Source organism: Rattus norvegicus, chromosome 4, assembly GCF_036323735.1.
Source record: "Rattus norvegicus strain BN/NHsdMcwi chromosome 4, GRCr8, whole genome shotgun sequence".
NCBI lineage: Eukaryota > Metazoa > Chordata > Mammalia > Rodentia > Muridae > Rattus > Rattus norvegicus.
Window position 1 is genome coordinate 124885164 of NC_086022.1, and position 27641 is coordinate 124912804.

Consider the following 27641-nt stretch of genomic DNA (forward strand, 5'->3'; position numbering starts at 1 on the left):
GCTGTGCAGTCAACTTTAAACTGATGAATAACACACAGACCCAACATTCATCACCCGCCATTTGTCACCGGGAAGCTGGGCGAGTCTGTTCTTTGTGTCCATCTGCTCGAGTGTCCTGTGCACTATCCATCCAGAAGGGGCTTAGCCTGTGAAGCTCCCAATCCATGCAGACCCTGGATACCAAAGCTGAGCATCCCTGAGCTGACCCCAGAACGTCCTTCATGTCCATACTGACATAAGATGGCTCATGGCCTCACTTGGCCCTGGGCTGTGTCAGAACAGTATGGGGGTTCCAGAAGACCCCAGCATCTCTTCACTCACTCAACAACCATTCTCTGCTGTACCCACCTTTTTGGGCACTGAGGGCAGGGTGAAGGATGAGAGCAAGTCCCTGACTATTCAGGGAGGCTGACTAGCAACAGTACCAACAAGGACGTGGACAAGTTAAAATCTAGTAAGAATTAGGTATGGGGTGGGGGCGCACATAGAAGGCAGGAACCTGACAGCACCATGGACAAGATGCTATGGAAAGTGTGTTCCTAAGGGTGCACAGTTCACTAGATACAAGAAGATGTGAAGACTGTACCAAATAAGGAAAAAATTATTAATAAAAGCAAAGCTGGTGTGATTCAGGAGGATGGGAGGGGAAAGAGTGTCATTAATATAAATAGGGAGTAGAGAAGGCCACACTGATGTGGGTGTCAGAGAGCCATAGAGACATCAGGGGAGGTACTTGAGGTAGGGGCGGCTGTGTAATGGACAGTTAAATATCACATCACGGGAGCTCAATGGTTAACAGAGAGGTGGTCCAATGTTTAAAAGCACTTCCTAGTCCCAAGTTTGATTCCCAGCCCCCAGCAGCTTCCAATGTGTGAAACTGGTTTCAGGGCATCTAACACCCTCTTTTGGCCTCCTGGAATGTATGCACAGACAAATATGCAGGCAAAACATCCATACATAAACTAAAAGTAAACAAATCTTTTTAAAAACTCATGTTACATAGCATGAGAGAAGACACCCCCCTCCCTGTGAATATCAGAGTAGAAGGCTCCATTTTCATGAAATGCCTAAAATAGGCAAATCTATGAAGACTGTTGCTTCCTGGTTCCCTGCAACATAGAGGAGGGACTCAAGAGTGGCAGCTCATATACACAGGGTTTCTGCTTTGGAGAAGGTTCTAAAGTGGGCCTGAGACGATTCTCCTGTGCATATACTAAAAGACCCTCCATTGGCCATGTTCAACAGCAATACCACAGGACGTAGATTAGGAACCAGCTATGCTGTCACCACATAATCTCCTCAGACACCAGACAGTGACTAGTACAGGCAGAGGTCCCAAGCAAGCCAAGATTTGGGTCCAAAAGAGGTACCCCACCAACTGTGTCCCACACCTGCTGTGCTTCTTAGATGACCTGCGTGTCTAGATACAAAGTGTCAGTGTCCACATGGCTGCAGAGAGTGACTAGGGTAGTAAGCAGGGTCCCAGGCCATTGCCTGGTGTTCCATCGCCTCAGAGCAGGAAGACGAACAATTTTAGGCTCTGTTCAAATGCTGTCACCACCCTAAAAGTGAAGGTGACTCTGAGAAAGGCTCACAGGAACCGGCAGGCTCCCTTTCCAGCAGTTGAGCTCAGGTCTCTGACCATAGTCCCCCAAATGGCAGGAAGTCTCCTTTGCATCCCAGCACCAAAGCCACACCCCTAACCCCTGCCTACCCTCATTGGCCCATAAAAGCAGAACAAACACAAGGGAGGACCCTATGTGGTGCCCCAGCATTCCCAGCAGAGGGCACAGTGTATGTAAAGGCCCTGAGACATACCTGCAGTGCTCCAGGGACAGTCTAAGACCAGGGTCACCAGGCAGAGAGGTTAAAAGCAGAACTGGAGGAAAGGTGAGGAAGTTGCAGGTGACAGGGATAGTAGGTGACATGAAAGATTTGGCCTATACTCTGGGTGAAGCTGGGAGGGTTCTGTACAGAGAATGGTGAGAAGATCCTATGGTTTTTTGCAGACAACAAGGGCAGGAGCAAGGAGTAGGGTAAATGTCCACGTTCTCAGTCTGTCATCCACTAGGAGAGAACAGGCAGAGAGTAGGGCTCTGCCCTGTGCCTCCCCATCTCTCTCCTTCTAAAATAGGCTTAGCAGACTTCCTTCATCCCTTGCACACAACACTCTCCCTGTGTAGGACCCTTTGTACATGCTATATCCTCTGGCATATATGTCTCTCACTGCTGGGGGAAGAAGTCAGTCTTCTGGGGGCTCTCCTCCTTTTACCCATGGGTGTCAGGTCTCTAGGACATCTCTGGAAACTTACCTCTAAGGCTTGGATCTGAATGGAGCCACGGATAGAGGGGGCTACAGGTATGTACACTCTTAGGTCAAACCTGGGGAATCAGCATAATAGCACCAAGTGCTGGTAATTCCTTCAGGGTCCAGGGCTGTAGGCAAGCCAGGTTCTCTCTCAGCAGCATTCCTACAGATCTGCAGTTGTTCATTGATTTATTCTACAAATGTTTATTGAACCCTGGCCCTGGGGATTGAGCAAGTAGAGGAACAGACAGGAAACTAATGAACAGTTAGTTGCATGCAAAAGATGTCTCGAGAGGAAGTTCAGTCAGCTGTGAAAGCTCAGAGGGGTGGTCAGGGAGAGCCTCATGGGAAGGCAGCCTTAGCAGAGGCCTGAACAAGGCCAGCCAACATGAGAAGACCTGAGCAAGAGTGGTCCAGGCAGCAGGGACAGCAAGTACAAAGGTCCTGAGGATGGAGAAGGGCTACTGGGCTGGCACAAGGGGCCTACGCTGAGCAAAAGGAAGTGAGGAGGGAGCCAGGCTAGGATGAGAGCTGAGAAACCATGGGGTTGGGACCATGGCCATGGTGTGAGGCTGTGAAGAAGTTTGGTATTATCCTAACTGCAGGAGCAAATTCTGTGTGTGTGTGTGGGGGGGTCTCAAGTCAGACAGTGGCAGGTTGATTTAGTGTTTAAAAGCTCCTTCTGGTGCTGGTAGGGCAGATCAGACAACTTAGGGAAGCCCAGAGGCAGAGGGGAGGGAACAATGGTATCCCACTAAATGACAGCCAGGCAGGGGTGGGTGGGCAGGTCTATTAGTAAGGAACATCAGGCAAAGGAGGGGCAAGGAAGAAAAAGGAATCAGGCCAAGGGATCTGCGAGGGACACTGACACAGCCCAGCCACCCTTTGAGACAAACCCTGTAAAGTCCAGGAACCAATACACAGAAGCCAGAAGTGGCCTCCTTTCCTGGGGTAAGTTTCACTTGCAAGCTCTATCTTGTGACCGTGTGTCCAGCTGAAAATAAGGGAAGAGGGTGGCTTGACTCCAGCTATTTCATAGTCATTCCCCTGTCTCAGAGGACTTCTGTGAAGCCCAGATCCTGCCAATTCCGGGACTCTAAACGAGAACATAGGCCAGGCAGGTAGCATCCCACCATGTTTGCTGTGAGCCTGATCAGAGTGCCTGGGAGTTGGGAAATGGTTGATGCTTCTTGTATTCATCTGCCATTTGGTACCTGCAGCCATTGGGTCCCCTTTTCTTTGCCTTCCCTGGCATTACACATGTGAGCCTGGAGGGCAGCGATTTGGCTCCCCATGGTCTGCCAGCAGCACTGAGAACTTAGGCTTGTCACACTCACCTTCACTCATCCCTTCCTAGTTCTTCCCACCTTACCAGGAAGCAGGATAACAGGAGCTAAGCATGAAGACATTTATCAACTTGTCAAAACCAGGCCACTGGAGGTGACAAGGGGTTAGGATGAGACCTCTGAGCTCCCTATTAGGGTGTCAGAATGGGCTCTACCTCAACCCTCCTGCCCATGCCCCCACTCAGAAGGCAGCTGAGGAGAAGGATTCATCCACATGCCCACCCTCAGCCTGGCCACCACCCGTTCCGACTCCATCGGCTTCCCATTAAGCAGATCAATAGCTTCCACTGGTTTCCAATTTGTGCCTCTAGAAATTCATCTTCCAGCCACCTTTTTAATTAACCCCCCTCCAGTACTCAGCAGCACCAATAGATCATGTCCTCCCTCCTCCTCAGGCTTGGAAGCAGACCACAGGCTCCTGCTCTCTTGGCCAGGCAATGGCAAGTTTGTTTAAAACCACACCATTACTTTCCTGTTACCTCAGAGCAGCTGGCTCTGCCATCTGGATGCCCCCACACCTGTGTCCTGCTGTCCTCTCCAACCTTGGAGGAAGGGCTGGATCCTCCACGCCTGATGAAAACAGCCTAAGAGAGGTGAGGCATTATGCCAGGACGCCCAGCCGAGGAGCCAGGGCTGAGGCACCAGCAGTAGAGTGAAGAGGAACTTCAGACACTGCAGGCCTCAGGGGAAAATCAGGTGAGGCAGGAAAGACACCAGCACCCCACACTCAGCATGGACCAGTCAGTTCTGACTATAGAAAAGTGGATTCATGTCTTTTGCAACCTGGAGTGCCTGGTCCTCTTTAGCTCACCTAGAGAAGTGAAGCAAGCAGTCACCAACCCATGTGATCTCCACCCTAAGTCAACCCATGTGATCGCCACCGTATGGCCACCACAACCAACTGAACAGTAGGCTCCCCTAACATTTCTTTTTCTCATTTTCACAATGACCAGCTCGATGACTTTCTACATTCTGTGTGAAGAAACTGAGCCTTGGAGGAGTTAATCCACTTTCTTGAGGACACACAGCAGCTATGGGACATATGTAGGATTTCAATGGAATCATTTCAATAGTGAAGTTTGAGAGGAGGGCTTGCTGGGCACCTGGCTGATAAAGTCCCTCATTACGTCTTGGTGGTCTCTCTTCTTTTTTTTTTTTTTTGGTTCTTTTTTTTTCCGGAGCTGGGGACCGAACCCAGGGCCTTGCGCTTCCTAGGCAAGTGCTCTACCACTGAGCTAAATCCCCAACCCCAGTGGTCTCTCTTCTCTTCCTACTGACTGGATGCCTACTTCCTCAGGCCCTGCTGATGACCACCTAAATATAGAGCCCCGTTCAACCAAACCCTGGTCAGACGTCCAACTGTAGTGCTCTGGTTCATGGCTGGATGCATGGGCATGTGATGGGGTCCTTAACTCTGTCAGCTGGCCTCTGGATCTGACCAGAAAGATGTATGAGGACCCACAGCATCCTGTTTCCTCCCTACAGCACTGAACAAGGTTACACCATGCCTATGTGGCCAGCCCCATACTGATGTGTGGGCACTGAGAGCCAATGCTTCATGCCACCCTAATGCTTTATGCAGAAAACAGATATGGGGGATTGCTCACATGACTGCTGATGTGAGTTCAGTCCCCAGCATTCAGGCATTACGTCATATGCCTGTAATTCCAATGCCAGGGAAGCAGAGACAGGAGGCTCTCTAGACCCTGGATGGCCCATCTAGCTGAACTGTGACGCTCCAAGGCGGTGAAAGATCCTGTTTCCAAAAATAAAGTATAAAGTGCCTGAGGAATAACACCCAAGGTTGTTCTTTGGCCTGCACACATGTCGAGTGGGCACAGACAAAAAGTCCCTAAGAAAAACAGACCACCCACAACCCCCACCTAGAGCCAGCCCCCTTCCGTGACATTAGTCCTGGCCTGGCCTAGTGATGTGACTGATACCTGAGATTCCAGTAGCTGTGCTTCTCCTGTATCCATTATTTCATAAGCAGCCTTTGGCCTCATTGTAAAAACCCTATTGTTTTTCTTTTGTGAGACATATCTAGCCTGGAACTCATTATATAGAGCAGGCTGACCTTGGCCTTACAGCAATCCTCCTGTCCCTGGATTCCAAGAGCTGGAATTACCCAACCAACTGGGTGTATGCATGTGTATCTATGTGTGGGTTTGTACATGTGAGTGCAGATGCCTACAGAGGCCAGAGATGTTGGACTGCTTGGAGCTGGCATTACAGGTGGTTACCAGCCACCCAACAGAGGATATTGGGAATAGACCTCAGGTCTAAGTACCTATGCTTAACTGCTGAGTCACCTCTCAAGTCTCCACAACCCTAATTTCTAATGGTTCCTCTCTTATGTGTTACAATGTATATTATAAGGCAAACCCCCTATTTGGGGATGTCAACACCATTGCCAACATTTTTTAGTCATAATGCAATGATATGAGACATTTGCTTGGTTTCAGTCTCTAAGAGCTTACTTCGGGAATATTCTGGGCAGAATTATGGGTGGAAACGTATGCACATCTTGACTCAGTCCACATGGACGCCCACACTGCCCAGACACTAGCTGGGTTGGCACTTCCACAGGCAGCCATCTGTGAGCTCGTTGCTGAGCGCTAGGCCTCCCAGAACCCTCCTCCCTCCTGCGGATGACCTCCAGAGAATTCCTACAATTCAGAGATGTGAGGGGAGGCCCCCAGGGTAAAGTGCTTTGTTCATCAGGGTCTGGAATAGAGCTGAGCAGATCCAGGTAGAAAGCCTTTGGGAGACCTCATTGAACAGACTCCTAGCTAGTCAGAACTTCCTGGCAAGGAAAGAGCTTCAAAATAGCAGTCAATAAGAGAAGGCTGTTTCAGGTTGGGAGGTTAAGCACCTAAAGTTCCAGCTACTCGAGAGGCTGGAGTGAGAAGATGGGTTGAGCCTAGGAAATTGAGGCCAAGGCAATATACTAAGACTGTCTCAGGAAAGTCAAACCAAAACAAACAGAAAGAAAAGGGAAGTTGGAAAGAGCCATGCAGTGCTTGAGCATGCGCACACCATGAATAAGAACTGTGCATTACCTGACCAAGCACACCTCACAAATAAAGCAGGAGTGGCGCCATACACACCAGAGCTGTATTGGCTCAGGAACCCCAAGCCGAAGTTCTCAGCATAAAGGAGATTTATTTTCCCCAGAGGGACAAAGGGCGAGGGAATAAGAGACAAAGACAGGAGATAGAGGACAAGGGAGAAGGGGAAGGGAAAAAGGAGAGGGGGAAGAACTATTTGTCCCAGAGGGTAGGGACAATAAAAGAATCTAGATAGAGACAGATATGGCCCATAGGAAAATGACAGTTTTTAAAGGTAAAGGGGGGAAATGTCATTAGGATGAGGTCTTTAATTTTAATGTTAATTAGGTGAGCTAAATGGGGCTTTTGATTGCTGGACTTGAATACTTTGATAGCTGGACCTTGAAAGTGAGCATTAAGAGAAGGGATTGGCTAAATAAGGGACTAGACCTTGGTGGCTAGCTTTAGAAATTGTAATCTAATGTTTTTTAGCAAGGCAGAGGGAATGGGGAAGAAGAGCCAGGCCTGCCAGGGTCATGTTCCCCATATTCAGGCTGGTGAGTTCCTTTAAGAATCCTTGCTAGATTGTCGGGCAAGGCTTCAATCAGGGACTGTCCAGAAAGCCAATACAATAGACACAGAAAGGGATACAGGTGACAAAGGCAAGATCTCATTCAAGTTCAAACATGTCCATCCTTCAGGGCCCTGCCTACAGACGCCAACTCCAAACTGATGGCACAGGCAGCTGTTGCAGGGCCAATGGCAGCATGGAAGTTGATGCCCAGAGTGTGGGCAAAGCACATTCTGTGGGCAGTTAAGGATTGAGGAGCAGAAGGAATGACAGATCCTGAGGTGCTGTCCTACATGGGGACAGCACAGTTAATGCATTCACAGGGACAAGAGGGTCTGTGCCCCTAGGGAAGGGCATGGGTGCCTTGGGCACAGACTATTCCCTCTCCTTCCTTCTTTAGCAGGAATAAGATAAAATATACAACACAAGTGATCAGGACACCAAGGTGGGGTGCATGTGACATATGGGGCCCATACCACCCAGGCTCATAGCCAAACTCCGTGCCACTTGCCAAGTACTGCTGCTCTGTGATTTGTTTGCTTCAGGGGAAGTGACTGCAGCCGCCAGCAGGGCAGTTCTGTGTGCCATGCTTGTTTACCTGGTGTTTGGAATGGTCTAGGCATGTGGGAGGTATTGTTGTTTGCACCACTGTTTTCATTTTCTGTAAATCTAAAATATTTTGGAATTTAAAAAATTCCAGCCAGGGGCTAAATTACTCCAACACAGACATTCAGACAAGGCCATCCACCAATCCTCCTATGAGCCTTATCCATGTAGCCCCACCCACAGTCAACAACAGTCTTCAGATTAGGCATAATTGAAGTGAACATAACAGTTTTGTTCTGGAAAGTCTCCAAAGGCACAGTGGTTCCAGTGTGGTCCCCATTGGGTGCTCTTGGGAACAGTGGAACCTTAGAGGTGGGGCCCGGAATGAGGCCTGAAGGTCACTGGGAGTGTGGAATGCCAGCCTCTTCCTCTCTCTCTGTTTTATTCCTTAGCCTATAGGCAAGTGGCTTGGTTTTGCCATGTGATCCCACTATGGAGTGCCATGGGGACCAATAATTGGACAGATGCAGAATGAGGACCAGTGTCCCCACCTCAGCCACTGGAGAAATCAAGATAACCCAGACTAGGCTGCTGCTCAGTTAGTTCATGCACATCTGAACTGTGTCTCCCCTCCCTCATCACTGATTCTGTGTACAGGCCCCAGGTTACCAGGCCATCTGTGACTCGCCCCATATGACGGATGCACATTAACTAAAGTAGCTCTCCTCCCTACTTCCCCCATGTCCTCAACATCATACATTCACTCCCTGAAAGGCAGGGCCCTGTTCTATCCCCCTACCATCCAGCTATCAGAAATAGCTCGACTGCGTGCAGTACGACACAGGCTATTCATCAGCCATGTAGCACAGAACCTTTTCCTCTGAAACTTACAAGAAGGGACTCCCCCTCTGCCACAGGGAGCTGGACTCACCTCTGAGCCTCCACCATGCTGCTGTGACATTGATAGCTCTTCTAGTGACTCTCAGTTTTTCAAGAGGCCAGGCTACCTCTGTGTCCTCTTTGAATGCAGCGTTAAGAGGGAAGGGGGATAACATTTGAAATGTAAACAAATATAATGACTAATTTAAAAAAAAAAAAGAGTGAGTCTCAGGAATGGCCCATTCTGACAGCCTGGGGTGGGGGGGCTTTGAATCCCAGTTACCTGCAAGTGGAGAGTGGAGAATGAGAGCCAAGAGACATGGGCTGCCTCCTGGGGTACACCAGGACACAATAGCACCAATGGCACTCCACAGTCAGTCCCCGAGGGAGTCAGTTAAACTCTTCAGTTGGTTCAGAATGTAGCCTTCTAGCTCCTGCAGCACTTAGTGCAGTACAGTGAGAGACCCACCTACCACATAGCCCAGGCCTTGACACTTACGTTAAATTGGAAGACTGAGGAAGGGAGGCGCCTAGCTGTTGCTCCACCCCTTCTTGGGGTGGAGCTTCATGAATTGGTCTATCTGGAGGAAATGGGCACTGCTTTCAAGTCAGAGCTGCTATGACATGGTTCCTCCTCCTGTTCACATCCCTTGCATGCTTCATTGACCCTTCTGCTTTCCACCAGCAACAGAAGCAGCACCAGGTCTTACCTGACGCTACCCACTCAATCTTGGACTTGCCAGCCCTCTGAGGCCCCAATAAGCTTGTACTTTTTATGAATTTCCGAGCTTTACCAGTCATTAAGAGCAACCAAAAAAAAAAAATGCAGTGACCTTGCAAGTCCCTGACTTTTACTAGACCTACTGCAAAGCAAGGCTTGCAAGATCACTGGCAGCGGTAAGCAGCCAGGAAGGTCCCCGCATAGTCTAAGGCTGCATAAATGAAGGATATCATACTTGGATAGGGGATAGACAATGGGGCTCTGCCAGCCTTAGGCACCATAAAGCATAGTTTGTCTAGAATGGTTAGGGTAGGCTTCCTGAGGAAGCTGTGCTCACCTCTGAGGACAACTGTGGGCTTCCAGATCAGTCTCCCTCCCGATGAATCCCCAGTGGCTCCATCCCACTAGACCTGCCCTCAGCTTTCCCACCATTTAATAACTTAAAGGTTGCCATCAGGGGCATCAGAGCACCTCTAGGATGCTGTCAGAGCTTTACCATTCTTCAACAGACCCTGGGGGAAGTGGGGGTAAGGGGTCCTTACAAGGCTGGGACCAGCCCTTAGGGAATAGAAGAAAGCTCTGTGTGTGTGTGTGTGTGTGTGTGTGTGTGTGTGTGTGTGTGTGTGTGTGTTGGGGGGGTGATATCCTGACCCCTCCCCGGTTTTGGAGGAAAGCACTGAGGTGCTAAAGGCTTGGGATGGCTGAGGGAGCACAGGCCGAGGAGGGAAGATGGGGTCATGCAGGGCAGCACAGACAATATTCATGGCTTTGGAAGCCAAATGTTCTTTTGGCTCTGATTCCCCAGTTTCTCTAGAAAGCAGCCCCAGACAATCCACAAGCAAACAGGTGTGGGTGTGGCCAATGCAGCCTTGCTTATAGGAGGACAGAGTAAAAAGAAAGCAAGGAAACACTCACAAACAGGGCCCAGTGATTCCTGACAAAGGTGACGAGACTACTCGTGAAGGAAAAGACAGTCTGCAGTGAATGGTGCTGGGAAAAGCTGACATTCATGTGAGCCGGGATGCAGAGGAGGAACCTGGTGCTCAGCTTGCTTTCTCATTTTTATTCAGTCTGGTAGTTATGGTGAATCTTCCCATTTCAATTAACTTAATCTAGAAACTTCCTCACAGACCTGCCCAGAGATTTGTCTCCAAGGTGATTCTAGATCTTGTTAGTTTGACAATAATAACTATCATAACAATGAACTTAAATATAGTTAAAATTCTTTTTCTCATTCCTTCCCTTCCTTTGTTCCCTCCCTTCTCTCCCCCTTCCTTCCTTCTTCCTTTTTGAGATAAAATCTTACTATACTGGTCCCATACATGAGACCTTCCTTCCCAATACTAAGAGTGTAAGTGTACACACCAGGCCCAGCCAAACTGTTGTGGCTATGATGCTTTCCTCCATTTTTAAAAAGCAAAGGAAAGGGTTGGGGATTTAGCTCAGTGGTAGAGCGCTTGCCTAGCAAGCGCAAGGCCCTGGGTTCGGTCCCCAGCTCCGGGGAAAAAAAAAAAAAAAGAAAAGAAAAAAGCAAAGGAAAAAGCCTGAAGCCTCTGGTCATGTAAATGAGTGACCAGGAAGCTGTCTCTCCCATTCTAACCTGAAAAGAGCCCCAAGGAAAGAAAGAGCTCAAATACAGTTTCTTCAGCTACAAGCTGGTTTCTGCTAAAATTCTGTGTTGCTGTTGGTTTATGGGCTCGTTTGTTTTGTTGTTGTTGGTGGTGGTGTTGGTGGTGGTGGTGGTGGTGTTGGTGTTGCTGTTGTTGTTGTTGTTGGTGGTGGTGTTAGTGTTGCTGTTGTTGTTGGTGGTGTGTTGGTGGTGGTGGTGGTGGTGGTGGTGATGGTGGTGGTGGTGGTGATGGTGGTGGTGGTGGTGATGGTGGTGGTGGTGGTGGTGATGGTGGTGATGGTGGTGATGGTGTTGGTGTTGGTGTTGGTGGTAGTGTGTGTGTGTGTGTGTGTGTGTGTGTGTGTGTGTGTGTGTATGTATGTATATGTGTGTATTTGTTTGGAGAGAGTTTTGGGTAGCCTAGGCTGATCTCACACTTACTACAATCAAGGCTGGCATTGAAGTTCTAATCTTGTCCAAGCTTCCCAAGTATTATAGGAGTACACCACCAAACTGGCAATATGTTAAAAATAAAATGATTTAGGCTAGCAAGATGGTTTAGCAGGTAAGGTGCTTGCCACCAAGCCTTAAGACCTGAGTGCAATCAAACCCCAGATCCTACATGGTAGAAGGGGAGAATCAACTCCTGAAAACTGTCCTCTGACCTATATCACACACACACACACACACACACACACACACACACACACACACACACACACACAATAAATAAATAGATAAATAAATATGCATATTTCTTTAATCTCAACCCTTGTGGGGAGGGCAGAGGCAGACAGATTTTGTAATTTTGAGAGGTCACCCTGGTCTACATTGCAAGTTCCAAGCTATATAGTGAGACCCTATCTCAATAACTAATTAATAACTAATTAATTATTTGTATATTTGTGTCACATGCCCTAATGTTAGATGACACCCCCATCTCCATATAATCCACAATATAGTCTAGGTAAACTACAAAGTGAGTTTACTATGGCTTAGATGTGGTTTGCCCCTCAAAGTTCTGTATGTCTGGTCCCTAGTGGGGCAGCACTGATCTGATGGGCCCTCAGAAGATTAGGCCTGATAGGGTAGTAGGAGTCACAGGAGTGCCACACTCACAATAGGTGGCATTTCCCTGAGGCTCCCCATGGCTCTATCAGTTCTCACACTATTGTTTCAAGTAACGCCACTCATGCTTTGGCTTCTTCTGCATATGGCTATCTCCCTTTCTGTTCCTTTTCCATGCTGCGATGCAGCAAGGCACCCTCACAAAGATGCCAGGACCATGTTGGCCGGGCCTTCTGCTGCCGGCATTGAGCCTTGTAAAGCCCTTTCCTGTGTAAGTTAGTGGGCCCCTGGTATTCTGTTTTGGCAATGGAAACACACTAAGGCATACTTTTAAAAGGGCTGACAAAACTGCTTTGCTTTTGTTTTTTTTTCTGTGTTGCTCCTTTTTAGGAAATAAATGGCAAACCTTTCATATACCCACAAAGTAGGCGACAAGCTGATATGGACGGGAGGCAGGGTTTCTCTTCAGTGTGGTCCAGCACAGCCTGGCTCCCCATGGGTGTGGAGGAAGGGGCAAAGCAGTCTGGCCAGGGTCTGTGGGATGATTCTGATGGAGCCCAAACTTGGAGCGTATCTGGAACAATGCATGGGCTATTATGCTAACATTCTGCTAAACTCCCCCTAGGAAGAAATGCTGACCTCTTCAGTCATCCGCGGCTCTCTTGGGAGGGATGGGAGGGATGTCCCCAATGACTCGTCCCTAGCGATGGACCAATTGCCCTCGAAACTGTAAAAACAGTTTCTGGCTCTGCCGTGTGTTCCTAGTAGACATTCCCTTGGCACAGGGACACTGTGAAGCACTGAGCACACAGAGCTGCTGCCAGGACCTGGCTTAGGGACCTGGCTGCTGGAGCTAGCCAGAAGTCTGCAGCAGCAGTGACCTTCAGACCCTGTCTTAGCTACTTTTCTATTTCCGTGAAGAGACACCGTGACCAAGGCAACATATAAAGAAAGCATTTAATTGGGGGCTGCTACAGCTTCAGATGGTGAGCCCACCATCATCATGGTGGATAGCAAGGCAGCAGGCAGGCAGACATGGTGCTAGAGCAGTAGCTGAGAGTTTACAATTTATTGGCAAGTTGGAGACAGAAAAGAGAGGGAGAGAGCCTGAGATGGGCTCCTTGGCATACCTCTTCCTAAAAGGTCACACCTGCTAATCCTTCCTAAACAGTTCTACCATCTAGGGACTACGCCTTAGATGGCCATGCTCATTCAAACCACCACGGATCCTCTCTCCCTCTCCACACTCTCCACCGCTCTAGATCCTTAGGGTCGCTCTAAAGCCGGTCGCTATTTCAGTCTGCAGATTGTGTAACTGAGGCTCTACGGGGGAAGGGCACACTCAGCCAAGGGCTCTCTGCCTCTAAAGCCTGTGGTCCTCATCCCTGCCCTCTCTTTCTCAAGACTAGGTAGTAATGAGACATAAACTGTCCAGGTTTTATCAGGGACCCTCTGGCTATTCAGTAGAGTAAGCTCGCTGTGTGGGGGCAGGAGGGAGAACCTGAACCTGCATAGGAGATGTGGGGCAGAGGAAGCAGTGTAATGGTCTGACCTGCAAATACCAGCTGGTGCCCCTAAAACTGGAAGCACTGATGTATGTACAGGCTCATGCAACGGGGCCTTCAATTTGTGCTCCAGGACCCTGAGGTTCAGCGTTATTCCTGAGTATCGAGATTCAAATCGTATTCTATGGGTCTGGGTACACAGACTAGCAACCCTGTGCAACCCCAAGAGCAGAATGGTCCACGTGTCTCTCAGGAAGTACACCGAGTGCCCTCACGCTCTGGGGGCAATGCAGGAATTGACTGTTCTCTTTATTTTAATAAAGACTATTCAAAGCCTTGAAAATTAATTTCCCCCAGGAAGACAATTACATGTCAAATATACACCCGCTGAGCAAATGATTAAGATAAAAGCGCAGCCAAGAGGGCTCTGCCCAGGCTGATTCCAAGAGAGGCCTTCAAAGGTCACTGCCAGAGGGTAGTGAAGACAGTGTCCACTGGAGGGGAGGGGTTCTCTCCCAACGCCAGCATTTCATGTCTAATTCGGCATCGCCTATTGAAGGGTATAACAGTATGCCTGGGGACCAGCACAGTAGAAAGGGACATTCATGGCTGCTTAGCCAGGCCTGGTCCATTAGGTAAGGCTGGCCTGACCTAATGCCCACCTTAGGGTCTCCTCTGTCTCCAAACCTAAGGTCCTAAGGTGTGGCTGCTGATATTTTAGGTGACCTGCTCGTAACAGCCAGCGGAAGTGACTAGCTCAGTCTGTAGGGATGCATGCATCTCCTGGTCAGCCTTTCTCAGTCGCAAGGCTGAACATGATCTCAGATCCCTGACTCAGGCCCAGAGAGATGAGGAAGGTAAACTGGGAGGAGGAAAGCAAGGGCTCAAACCCAGGAGAGTGTTCTGCAGCCTCCAGTCGGCCTTCACTAGACTCAGGGCTATCAGGAATTAGTGTGTGCAGATCAGAGATAAATCAACCACCACAACAAACCACCATGGCCCCTAGCTTGCCTCTGTAAGTAAAGTTATATTGGAACATGTCCCATTTGTTTCTGCATTGAGGGCTGCAGCTCTGAGAAGCACAGCAGTCCAAACTGCCAATCAATCTCTACCTGGCTGTGGGAAATGCAGTTCAGTGTGGCCCCCTATCTAGCAGGGGCTTTGTCCATATAGGACAGGGCTCACTAAATGAGACTGTGAGCTAGATGGTTCTTATGTCTGGGTCACAGCCCTGACAGCAAAGCATAGAGGCCAAGTCACAAACCAGGTCACCTGTCTGTATTAGGACTTAGGAACTGCTTCAGGTCCAACCTCCTGGGACTCCTTGAGGGGCTCCAAACCATGTCAGCAGTATCAGACTCCTCCTATGACTTCAGATAGAATGTTGGCCATGGGAAGTTTTGCCCATCTTGCCCTAGAGCCTCAGTTTTTCTTCTGGAAGATTGAATATATCTGATGGTTTCTGAGGCTCTGCTCTGACAGAATGATCTGCAAATTTCAACAAGTGCTCCAGGCTCTGACTTATCCTTTTTGACACCTGGGAAAATAGAAGTTCTTCCGTAGAGTGAAGGTACTGCTTATCCATTATACTGTAGGGCCACTCCAGGCAGGTCTCCAGTGGGAACACTGGCTCCCCAGCCCTTCTGGGCCTATGCTCCTCTCAGCACTATCCTCAAGCACAGTTCTTTCACAACACTGTACCCCAAGTCCACATGCCGTCCTCACAACATATCCTTCACCAACTACCTTGCATTTGGTCAGAGCTCCACAGATGCCTTCAAAAGGTCTTCTTGCCTCCTTACCTAAGCCACACAGGAACCAGAGGGCTCTTAGATGGCACTACTAGCTATTCATTGCTCCTTCCTGCACTCAGCACAAATTTCTAGACTGACTCCACTCCAGTCTTGTTCTTTTCTGTTAATTCACCAAATCTGCATAGTATCCACTCAAATGTCCTCTTCAAAAATGCCACAGAAGCCTTTGCTCTCTGTTGCTTTCTGGAATACACTACCCCAGCTCTTTCAGTGGCAGTGACTCCCTGTCACTCAAGGTAATCCTCAGAGACTTTCTGTGACTTCAGCCCACATGAAGGCACCTTGGTATTCCTTGTCACTCACAGCCCCATATTCATTCTCTGCAATGTCTGGGAGTTGTGATGACAGGCCGAGACTTGGGTGGAATCGGAAGGTGTAGGGACAGCCACTCAAAGGCAGTGGAGCCTGGCACCCCAGAGGAAAGACTTGGAGCAGAGTCCCCTTCAAATCCCACTCGTGCCTCTGAAGCTATGCCTCGGAACAGTCATTCATTTTCAGATCCTTCATCCGTAGATTCCACAAAACAGTCCCTGCTTCTGAAATTGTGAGGTAGGGAGCTTCAGCTCACCACATGCTGACACTTGTTATAGGAGGAACCTAGACTCTAGAAGCTCCTCTGAGATCTCAAACAACTATAACCCAATTGGGGAGAACTGACACCCACACCATGCTGCATTCCATCTATGTACACGCTGTTCCTGCCACTGTCACTGGCATTAGATCCCTTGGAACCAGAGTTACAGACAGTCGTGAGTTACCCTGTAGGTATTGGGAACCAATCCTGGGTCCTCTGCGAGAGCAACAACTATTCTATCACTGAACCATCTCTCCAACTCTAACTCCTTTGCATAATTTTAATCTGCATCGTCACACATTCAAAGCCAGAACGTGCCTTCAGTGTGCTGAGCATGTCCCACTAGATCTGTGTATAAGCATGTTGTTTTCTCAGAAGCAACTACAAATGTTGCTGTTAATGTTGTCGTTGTTTGAGGCAATGCCTCATTATGGCTCAGTGCTCAGGCTGGTCTCCAATATTTGAGTTCAAGCAATTCTTCTACTTTAGCTTCCTGAAAGCTTGGATTATACTGCGCACCATGGCCAAGCTCATATGTGCTTTTTAATTTTGGTTTCCAAAGGGCTAAATCCTTGGCATTTATTATTTCATGAATACGAGAGTGTATGACGTGTGTGTTTGTGTGTTTGTGTGTGTGTGTGTGTGTGTCTGTCTGTCTGTCTGTCTGTCTGTCTGGGGTGGGGAGGTACATGTGCCGTGTTATACAGGTGGAGAGGTGGGGGTCAAAGGACAGTTTTGTGGAGTCAGCTCTCTCTTTCCATCTTTTCATGAGTTGCAGAGTTTTAACTCAGGTCTCAGACTCTGAAGAGAGGATTTTTACCTGCTGAGCCACCTCAATGTTCAATTTCAAAAATTTTAATTGTTACACAGAAATGTAATTGATTTTTGCAATAATCATGTATTATGTAATGTTACTGAATTCATTTATTTGTTCTCAGAGTTATTTTTGGAAGATTCCTTGGGATTTTTAGGGCACACAATCATGCTGTCTAAACATAGACACAGATTACGTCTTCCTTTTGAATCTCTCTCTCTCTCTCAGTTTCCTTACTTATCTCCAGTAATCTACTGACTCACAGTGGAGAAAGGCATATTTGCTTTGTTCCCAGTTCTTAGGAGAAACTCCTGTCTGTCCCCTTCAAGTGTGACAGCAGCTGTACGTTGACTGCAGGTGTTCACTATATGGTCTTATTGTTTCAGGAGGGGTTTGTTGCTGTTGTTTTTAGAAACTATCTCACTGCGTGGCACTGGCTGGCCCAACACTTACTCTGGCCTTGAACAGAGATCCTCTGCCTCCTGAATGATGGGATTAAAGGTGTACACCACTATGGCCACCTACCTCTACATTTTTAACCACAAATGTGTTTAGAATCATCCAGTCTTGGACTTTAATGCTCCTACACTCTATTGTTACATTAGTCTGATCTCTGGTATTGATATTAATATCTTTTCTCTTTTGTTTTTTTTCTGGATCAGTCTGACAAAAGTAGCTTCATGTTGACTAATATTGAAGAACTAGACTTATTGCCTCTCAGAGGTTCAATGTAAGTCTTATTGCTGAAGACACTATGTGCTTCAGACATAAAACCTGAAGAATCTGAGTTGGATCTAACCTAAAAGCCTTCTCCCTAAGGATTAGCTAGCTTTCATAGTACCAGAAGATGCCATGTAAGCTTTCAAAAGAGAGAAGCAACCAATAGTCCTACTCAACTATGATGCCTATGAACTATAGTGATGATCAGTATGACACAATAACCCTAAGGGTACAATAGTGGCACTTACATCTTGGCAGTAACCAATGGCTCTCTAATCAGACTTAAGACCTATTCCACAAGAGGGAAATCATAGCTGGTACTGGAAACCTAAGCAACTACCCAAGGCTATTAAAGTTATTGATCTTAGAGAGGAATCTACAACAGCTACTTTATGAACCCAACTTAATCACTCGCTACAATTTAAATATTTATCTGTATACCCACAGATAAGTGTGGCTCTCTCCCCTTAACAAAGAAATATTTCTTTGCAACAGATGGAGATTATTACAGAAAACCAACTGAACAAAATGCAGAGAACAAGCGTTTGTATGTGCTCCCAGCCCCATTGATTCATCCACAACAAAACTCCTGCACCTAAGTCTCGGGAAATCTCTCGGGCACGGGGAACGGAAAGAGCAAGAGAGCCAGAGGAACAGGGTGTCTGCTCAAAGAGTGCAACTCCTAGACATGTCAGAGGAGCTACACTATGAAGTCCCAACGACCTGGCTGCCTAAACAAAACCTAAACAAGTATACCTACAGACATAATAACATGGAAGGGGGAACTTTATGGGCAGTCAACCCTAGACAAACAACTGCTGACAACTGAAGAATGCTGAGATGAGAGAAAATAGTCTCTGGCAAGAGTTCTCAAGTCGGTAATCCAGTACCAAGTGGGCAGCCTTGGAATCAAATACATACATAAAGTAACGTTATACAGACTGATTGAACAGATTGTATTTCTATATGTAGGTGTGTGTGTCGTTTTTTTTTTTCCAAAAAGGAAGCCAAAGATCATGAATTTGAGAGACAGCAGATGTGTGGGTACATGGAAGGGGCTGGAAGGAGGAAAAGGAAAGGCAAAAATGATGTATTCATATTTTAATTAAAAAATTAAGGATTATGCTCAGTTTTATTGAATGTCTAGCTTTTCAGTTGCATTGATTTACACTCTGACATTAATAGTTTTCTCCTATTTCTTTAAGTTTAATGTGTTCTTTAAAAGAACAATTTCTTAAGAAGAAAATTAAGCTTATTGATTTGACATCATTTTTCTTCTATAACATTGCCATTTAGAGCTCTAAAATGTCTCATTGTGCAGTGCTTCATTGGAAGCCTGTCAATTTTACACATAACCATATATATAACAATATAACTATATATAGTTATTATTATTATAGTGTGGGGAATGCCCAAGGCCTTTGTACAGGCTAAGTAAGCCTCTAACACTGAGCTCAGAATCCTGCCACTTTTGATATACCCTGTATTATCATTTAGCTCAAAGTTCTTTTCTTTTAGTTTCTGCTTTGATCTATGGTTAATTTAAAATATGTTGTCAAAAATCCCAACTTCCAAATATTATATGTGTTATTGATTTTTAATTTTCTTACACTGTGGCTGGAGCCACAATGTAATAGTAGTCATTAGTTCTTTTAAATGTAGTGAGTTTTATTTCATTACACAGTGTCTGGGAACCCTTGCTGTTTTCCTGTGATCAAATACCTGACAAGGCAATTCAAGGAAGGGTTAATTTTGGCTGACAGTTTGAGGGGACAGACCATCATGCATGGTGGCAGGAGCACGAGGCAGTCTGCAGTCAGGAAGCAGAGAGGGATGACCACTGGGATTCAGCTCGATTTCTCCTTTTTATCCAGTCCAGGAAATGAGCTCACAGGGTGATGCCACCCACATTTATGTTAAATCTTCCCATCTCAACTAATCCAATCTAGATAATCCTTCACAGATACAGTCAGAGGTTTGTCTACCTGGTGATTCTAGATCCTGTCAAGTTGGCTGGACTAGCCATCACCGTGGTACATGTGTTCTCGGTTTACCTGAGAAGAATGTGTCCACTATGATTAGGTGCTCTGTCAAGCAGTTTGGTGGTACTGTTTGAGCCTTTCCATCCCTACTGATTTCTATTTTCTATATTGCTCTAGCAAATGCTGAGAAGCAGAAACCAAAGTCTCAAATCAAACTGTAGCTTTGCTTTCCCACCAACCTCCATCCTGTATTTTTAACACTTGTTAAAATTTCAGAACTGCCACTTTTCTTTGCATGAAGTGATTCCTTAATGACCATGAGCTGCTCTTCACCTCTAGCCATATCCTATATATCTGGGTACCTCTGAAGTCTACTTTATCTGGTATTAATATGACTATTCCACTTCCTCTTGATCAGTGGTAACAGAACACATTTTCCAGCCTTCTGTTTTTAACCTGTTTGTATTGTTTCATACTTAAACACTAGCTCTTATTAACAGTATATAGTGCTTGTTTTATTTTTTTCTTAAAAACGAAACCAAACCAATTCTACTCTGGTCTAGCCTGATGGCAAAAGCCTATAATTGCAGCATGGGGAGGCAGAGGCCAGGGGATTGCTGAAAACCAAGGTTATCCTAGTCTGTAAGCATTCTGGGATTAGCAAGGCCATATAAGCTAGAACCCTGTCTTTTAAAAAATTCTAAAATTCATTACTTTTAAATTAGAGTACTTAGATAATTTATATTTAATGGGATTACTGGAATGAATTAAGGTTTAAATCTTCCTCCCCACCTTTCTGTTTCATTAGGTTGTTTTTGGTTTTAATTTTCTCTTTTAATGTATTAATTCTTATGTGTGTGTGCATATGCATGTTCATGCTGTAGCATGAACAAGGAGATCATAAGACAACATCTGGTCATTAGTTCTCCCTCCCATAGGAGGTTCTAGGGACTGAGCTCAGCTCACCAGGCTTCTGTGGCAAGCACTTTTGCCTGCTGAGTCATCTCACAAACCATCTGTATTATTTAAGATTACCTGAGTTTTAAAATAATATCATTGTATTTTTAATCTCTAGATGTTGATTTCTGTACAGAAAGAAGCACTTTCCCCATTTCAACAACTTTAGCAGCAGGACACATTTGGGGTCAGTCCTGAACGTCTAACTGCTCTTTATATGTATGGGCCGTGTTATCTTGACACTTTTTGAGCCTGAAAGCTCCAGGACTACAGACATCATGCATTTTATCTGCCTGGGTGTTTCTGTATTCAGCTATATCCTGAGCTTTGTCACAGTGAGGCATGTGGAAACAGACACAACTGTAGGGTCCTGTCATCAAGATTCCCAGCTGGAACTGATCTATGCTCAGTTGAAGGCACAGCATTTCCTGCCACCAGGAGAGACTTCCAGAATACTTTTGCTAATGTTCTGGGAATCCTGAGAATTTTTCCACTTTGGCACTTTGTCTGTCTGTGAGTGCCAGGTACTCTGATATCTTTGGGACAGTTAATCTAGAAGATTCTTCAGCTTCAGGGTTCTAGTAGTGTTCTTTCTCCACCCTACCACACACTCCTCTTTCAGGAAGTGTGGTTCTCTCTGGTTCTTAGATCAGACAGACTTTTCCAACCTTAGATTTCCCAGACTCTCTCTGGTCCCCATTCCCACCTCTCCAGGGTAGATGCATGGCAAAACAGAGGTCACTGTATCGGCTCCCCATCCATCAGGGGCCACTGACTTTCACTATAAATTGTCCTTTTATGGAAGTTTCAGGTGTCCCATTTGATCTAAAGTCTAGCATTGAATACCAGGAAATCAAAAAGAACTCTGGAGATTTCAACTTGACCCTATGTTAGAAGCAGAGACTGTTTTTGCCTTGCCCCCTCCCACCTTCCCCTGCCATCCCAAGAATGACAAGTCACATTTTTGTATCAGATAGCAAGCAGGGAGTTCTGTTGGGAGGCAGGAAACTGAGCTGCAATCCTCTTGCCAGACTCGGTAGTGACATGTGATGTCAGCAGTGTCATGGCCTTGGTGGGTTTGAAGAACAGCAGTAATGCTAACCTTGTTCATGGTGGCTGATGTGAGTGACTATGGCAGTGGAAGGAAGTGGAAGAAACCAACTGGTTCTAGCAGGTCAGGACCCCTAGAACTGCCTTCCACTCTACCCAGGCTGTCTCAGATGCCCAGATTCCAGTAGCATCCCTAGAGCTGGGTCAGCAGAAAGCTAACCTCCTATCACTATCGGAGACTTGGGTGGAAACGAGCTGTAATCCTTGGAAGGGTACAAATGGATTCTGGGTGGTGCCTCGGAAGGGATATCATCCAGGCCCTGGACCAGACACATTCTGCCTCTTCATACCACACAAGAAGGAGTACCAGCCTAGTTAATTCACAAAACGTCTTTGCAGGGAGTAAGTTTCCATGGCAACATCAGTGAGGCTGACAGGGATTGAGGGAACTTGCAGCATCTCCCTGTGTCAGCCCCTCAGGTGCTGTGTGGCCAATGCCCTTGCCAGACCCATCTCTGTCAGGCTTTGCTGAAAGGACTGGGCTTTATACAGCCAGTTATGTAAGTGGTTGCCTTAGAAGAACCGCTACCCTGAGTCACGTGGAGCTGCCAAACTAGTTCAAGGTAATTTATGACTTTGGGATGCTTCAGTCTCTAAATACAACAGACAGCTACAAACTGCAAACACTTTAAATTTCTGGCCCAGGGGATATGTCACGATCCAGCCTGGACTGCACTGGGGCCTGGCTAACAGGGAAGGTTTGTGGAGCAAATCTGGCTTACCTAACCCCAGGCCCATAGAAGGCTACCCTTGAGCCTGAATGAAGACTCCACTGTCCCTCCAGGAGCTTCCTGAGGCACATGCTGACATTTAATTTCACCCAACACATACACGTTTTGCTGTTCCCCTTTCTCTCTCAGTTGTGCTACAGCTTACAACCTACGAAACTCCACCCTGCCTCAGGGCCTTTGTATATACAGCATCCTCAGCCTAGAACACTGTTCACACCAGGGAAGAGCTCAGTGCAGGACTGAGGGAGATAACGGCCTGGGGAGCATGAGTCCTAAGCTCTGCCCCATCATTGGGGACTGGCATGAACAGACCTTCCTTTGCTCTAGACTTCAGGGTGTCAAGATTCTGTCCCCTGGTCCCCCATTTACTAGTAATCAGGGAGGTTGGGTAAGGAGAAAAAAGAGACTATCATGTGTAGAAAGGAGACAGGAGACAGAGGAAGAAGCCCTACAAACAGGCAGAATCTTTGGAGAAATAAGCCAAGATGGCTTCCATGATGAGCAGAGACATAGGAGTTAGGGAGACAGGAAACAACTGAGTAACTAAATCAGTCCAAATGTGTATGAACAGTCTCTGTACTGAATGTGTGGACAGAGCAGAGGCTCAGACCTGCCTTCAGTACTTCCTGTAGTCTCCATGTATGGATCAAGCTGGACCAGTGCAGCTATCAGCACAGACCCACCATTCCTCCACTCTATCCTCACATAAATGCTCAAGAAAAGTCACACTAGCCTACCATAGGATTCACATAGGCCAGAAACCACAATGAGAAGAAAAGGGAAATGGGAAGGAGACACAGAAAGTGCTGTGTAATAAAAGATCACAGGTCCTGGCATCTGGAATTTTTGAGATGTCCTGATATGTAGCTGAAGAAAGAAGGTCTATGCTGCAAGTGCTCCTGGGATACCCATGCGGCCACATGGGAAAACTAAGACATATCCTGGCCTCACTCTATACTCAACCCAATATCAGATACACTAAGGTGAGACGTAAAGACAGGAAATGTGGAGAAGCAAGTGTGGGGAAGTACAGTTGAGGCTGGCATGGCTTCTTAATGAGGAATATAAGCTCACCTAACAGAAATCAATCAATCAGTCTAACTGCAGGTAAGCTAAGAAGAAATCTATATTCACCAAAGCAGGGCCAGCAAGATGGCTCAGGTAGTAAGGGCGCTTGCTATTAAGCCTGAAGTCCTGAGTTCAATCCCCACAATCTACATAAAGATGGAAAGAGAAAATCCACTCCGACAAGTTTCCTCTGACTCACTGTGCATTCTGAGGCACATGCATGGATACACGCAGAATAAACAAATAGACAAAGTGCAAGTAGGCAGAGTTCTGGAACAGGGAGGCAGAGAAGGAGTAATAGTAAACATAAAGAGCTCCTCCAGACACAAAGGGAATCAAAGGGTGGAATGGGCACTTCTCAAAAGGAGGAAAAGGAACAGCAAGCAAACACCATAAAAGACACTCAACATCCCCAGCAAGCAAAGACTGGGAATCAGGATCTCAATGCCATGTCATTTACCCGACTAGTCTACCATTAAGAGGACACAGGTCAAGAGGCATATGGAAGCAGCTCTGTCAGAGTGCAGATGCTACGTATCCTAGTTTACTTTCTACGTAGGCTGTGATAAACACATGACCAAAAGCAACTTGATAAGGAAAAGGCTCATTTCAGCTTACAGTTGTAAATCATCATGGAGGAAAATCAGGGCAAGAACTCAAGGAAGGAGCCTGGAGGCAGGAAGTGAAGTAGATGCCACAGAGGAATGCTGCTTACTGGCTTTCTCTCCATGGCTTGCCTAGTTTGCTTTTTTTAATGCAACTCAGGACTACCAGCCCACAGGTAGCACCATTCACAGTGGGCTGGGCTTTCACATCAATCATTAATAAGAAAATGCCCCTCAGCTGAAGCTCCCCTTTCCCATATATGCCTAGGTTTGTGCCAAGTGACAAAAACTAATAAACACAGTAGGAGTGCTCTGAAAAATCATTCCTGCAGCCTTTCTGTTCGCATGTGTGTTAACTTTCCACTCTTACACAGCACTGAAAGCACATAAGGGAATAGCCCACTACCACTCTTACCAACAGAAACAAATCACAAGAAATGATTCAACTCTCTACGAACAGGAAAATGCAAATTCGCACCATAAACGTTTACATCAGTAAAAGGAAACCACAGCACCACACAGGGCACAGATGAAGTCTAGAACAGTAAGATGCTAAGTAAAACTGCAAACCTCAAAAGCTATCGTGAAGCTGTCATTTTTACAATACACGGATTAACAGTCCAACAATATATAGTTAGACATTTGTAGTCCACACACCCGCAGAACTGCAAACACAAATTTCTGGGTAGCAGAGACCTCAGGACTAGGACATGATGTGAATACACAGAAAGACGTGAGTACTTGGGGGTTCTGTGACTGTGGTGCTGAGTAAGCACTCCCTGATGCTATTGTATTATATTTTGTAATACACAGATGCAGTGTAAAGAACATACTAGCTACAGATAGGCAAAGGAGACATTCGGCATGGGTGCTTTCTCTGTATTAACAATCTTCATTATTATATTACAACAAGCACCAAGAGGTCTATGGGGTGACCAGACCAGAAGTCAGAAGGATCAGAACTAGGATAAGGGCATGCACGCACATGCCACACACACACACACACACACACACACACACACACAGAGAGAGAGAGAGAGAGAGAGAGAGAGAGAGAGAGAGAGAGAGAGAGGAGGGGAGAGGAAGGGAGAGGGGAGAGGAGGGGAGAGGAGGGGAGAGGGGAGAGGAGGGGAGAGGGGAGAGGAGGGGAGAGGGGAGAGGAGGGGAGAGGGGAGAGGAGGGGAGAGGGGAGAGGGGAGAGGAGGGGAGAGGGGAGAGGGGAGAGAGAGATCATGAAAAATGAGGCCATATACCATAACGGGGGTGAGAAATGGCCAATAGGCATAATAACATAAGTCTTCCTTCCTTACCTACTGCAGTCATTGATAACTCACAACTGAATTCTTAAGCCTAGCATCACTTCTTTTAACTCCTTAATCGTGGCTCTGTATGCTGCTAACAGTGATAAGATGCTGTGAACTAAGTGAAACTTGCTGATTGCTATGATTGAACATACATGTACTCCATGTTAAGGTACTGGAAACTTAATCCCAAGTGTAACAGTGTCAGGAGATGACTAGGTCCTGAAGACTCTCCCCTCATGAGTGGACAGGCAGTGTCCCCAGATGGGGTGGGTTAGTTATCACAGGAATGGATTTGCTATGAAAGTGAGTTCACCCACACTTGGTGGCATATTCTTCTGCACGGCAGCCTCTCCCTATGTGATGTCACAGCACAAAGTCCACACTAAATGTTTACACTATCTTCTTGGATTCCCCAGCCTCAGGAACCACAACCAAATCAAGATGTAATTCCTCACATATTAATTAGCCTCAGCTACTCTCTCATAGGTCAGAAAACAAAGCACAACACCAACCCAGATGATCCAGCAGCTGGGGCCCGGGGGTCTAGGTACAGTCAGCAAGCAGTAATGACGTCAGGAAGCCATTCTCCTGCCTAGAGTTAGCCACGGTGAGAAGCCCTGATGCTTATGGAGCACAGCCTCAGCTCTTCCATCTCTGCTTCACAACTCAAGTTCCTGCAGCTGACTTTCCCTCTGCTGTCCATCACCACTGACTAACTCTCCCCATTCTTGCCACGGGCAGGGAAGGTTCCCACCTGCCTTATGTTGGTGACTTTTCCTGTCTCTGAGAACATCCTGATTAAGTCACAGGCCAGCCTTAGCTCATGCACTAACCCTGAATACGGCCCATGTGCACGTGTAGCTAACCTGCCCTGAGTTGGCCGTCCTGTTACCGGGAAGGCAGAAAGGACCTTCACACAGTCTTACTTACTGTGCCCTTGACTAAGGAGCTCACCATTTTTGCTTCACATCCAGTTCAGAAAGATCATACACAGGTCCACTGCCTTCCTCCCTGGCAGGTGAACCAGACAGGTCCTTCCTCACAAAGTGTGCAAATAGCCCCATTACCCCTCACTTAGATGCTAATGTGAATGAGCTTAGGATGTCAGAGTCAGGCTATAGAGGCTTCCTTGGTCCCAACCCTCACCTTTTGCAAGCCTTGGAGATATGAACCATGCACCTAAATCCTTGCTCACCCTACCTCCCTTCCTGTGAACTTCTCTTTGGGAAAACTTCAAGTTTTCCTTAAAGGCCACCCTGGTCCAGGCAGCATCTCTTGCCTTTCCTCTGCTAGAATGGCAGCTGTGGAATTGAAGGTCGATGCCTACTTCTCTGTTTCCATGACCAGAAGCAGGTCTACAGAGCAGGTTTGTATCTGATACTTTCCTTAAGACTAGCCCCTCAACACAGCTCTTGGCACATAGCTAGGAAGGAGCAGGTCTCATCAAACCTCAACCAACTGCTGGCCACTAGCTTTATGGGACTACTCTATTAGACAGTGTGATGGCAGTGAGGGTAAACTCCAGGTATCCAGACTGGACCATCCCTCTCTGAGGAGGTCACATTAACATTGAGATATTCCTGGTGAGGAATGCGTGAGCTGAACAGAAAGGGAACATCTCTATGAGACAGTGACACAGGAAAATATTCTCGGGAGGAAAAGTTGCCTTTGTGATTGCTGAGAGGCCAGAGGGCCCCAAGTGATGGGTCAGAACCTGGCACTCAGAGGCTGTGTGTCTCAACCAGCCAGCCAGGTTACTCTGAGCAAAAAGTGGCTGCATATCATGATAGCTAATGGACAGGTTGTCCCTAATGTCTCCAAACCCCAGCAGAGGTCCTCAACCCTTTGCAAGAAATAACTACCACAAGGGCAGTTGTACAAATCTTTCAGAATGCCATGGCCCAAGACTATAACCTACCATGACCATCTCCCAGGAGTACAGGAAACCACCAAATACTGGTTAGTTGTTTTGTCAATTTCACACAGAGGGAATCATCTGGGGGAAAGGGATCTTCAGCTGAGGAATTGCCTATATCAGTAGGCAAGTCTATGGGGGCATTTTCTTAATTGATGATTAATGGGGGGTAACCCACTGGAGGTGGTACCATCCCTAGGCAGGTAGTCCTGGGTGAATAAAAAAGTCAGCTGAGCAAGCCAGTAAGCAGCGATTCTCCATGGTCTCTGCTTCAGTTCTAGTCCCCAGATTACAGCCTGCACTCCTGCTCCATTTTTCATGATGGGCTGTGATTGATACTTACAAGCTGAAATAAACTCCTTCCTCCTCAGGTTGCGTTTGGGTCATGGTATTTTATCTCAGCGATAGAAAACAAGTCAATACACCCATTTCCAACATGTGCAA

At 46.9% G+C, this 27641-nt stretch overlaps 1 protein-coding gene across 7 annotated transcripts in view; it reads right to left on the reverse strand.

The window, feature by feature from the left end:
- Iqsec1 (IQ motif and Sec7 domain ArfGEF 1) overlaps window positions 1-27641 on the reverse strand; it is a 319435-nt gene that overhangs the window by 159247 nt on the left and 132547 nt on the right. Inside the window, exon 1 of one of the 7 annotated variants that reach the window (XM_039108756.2) lies at window positions 8753-8832. The exons of the other annotated variants lie outside the window; for them this stretch is intronic. Within the exon in view, the coding sequence (XP_038964684.1) occupies window positions 8753-8769 (17 nt within the window). The 5' untranslated portion in view covers window positions 8770-8832. Of the gene's footprint in view, window positions 1-8752; window positions 8833-27641 lie in introns of those variants that run through there. 7 annotated transcript variants of the gene reach the window in all.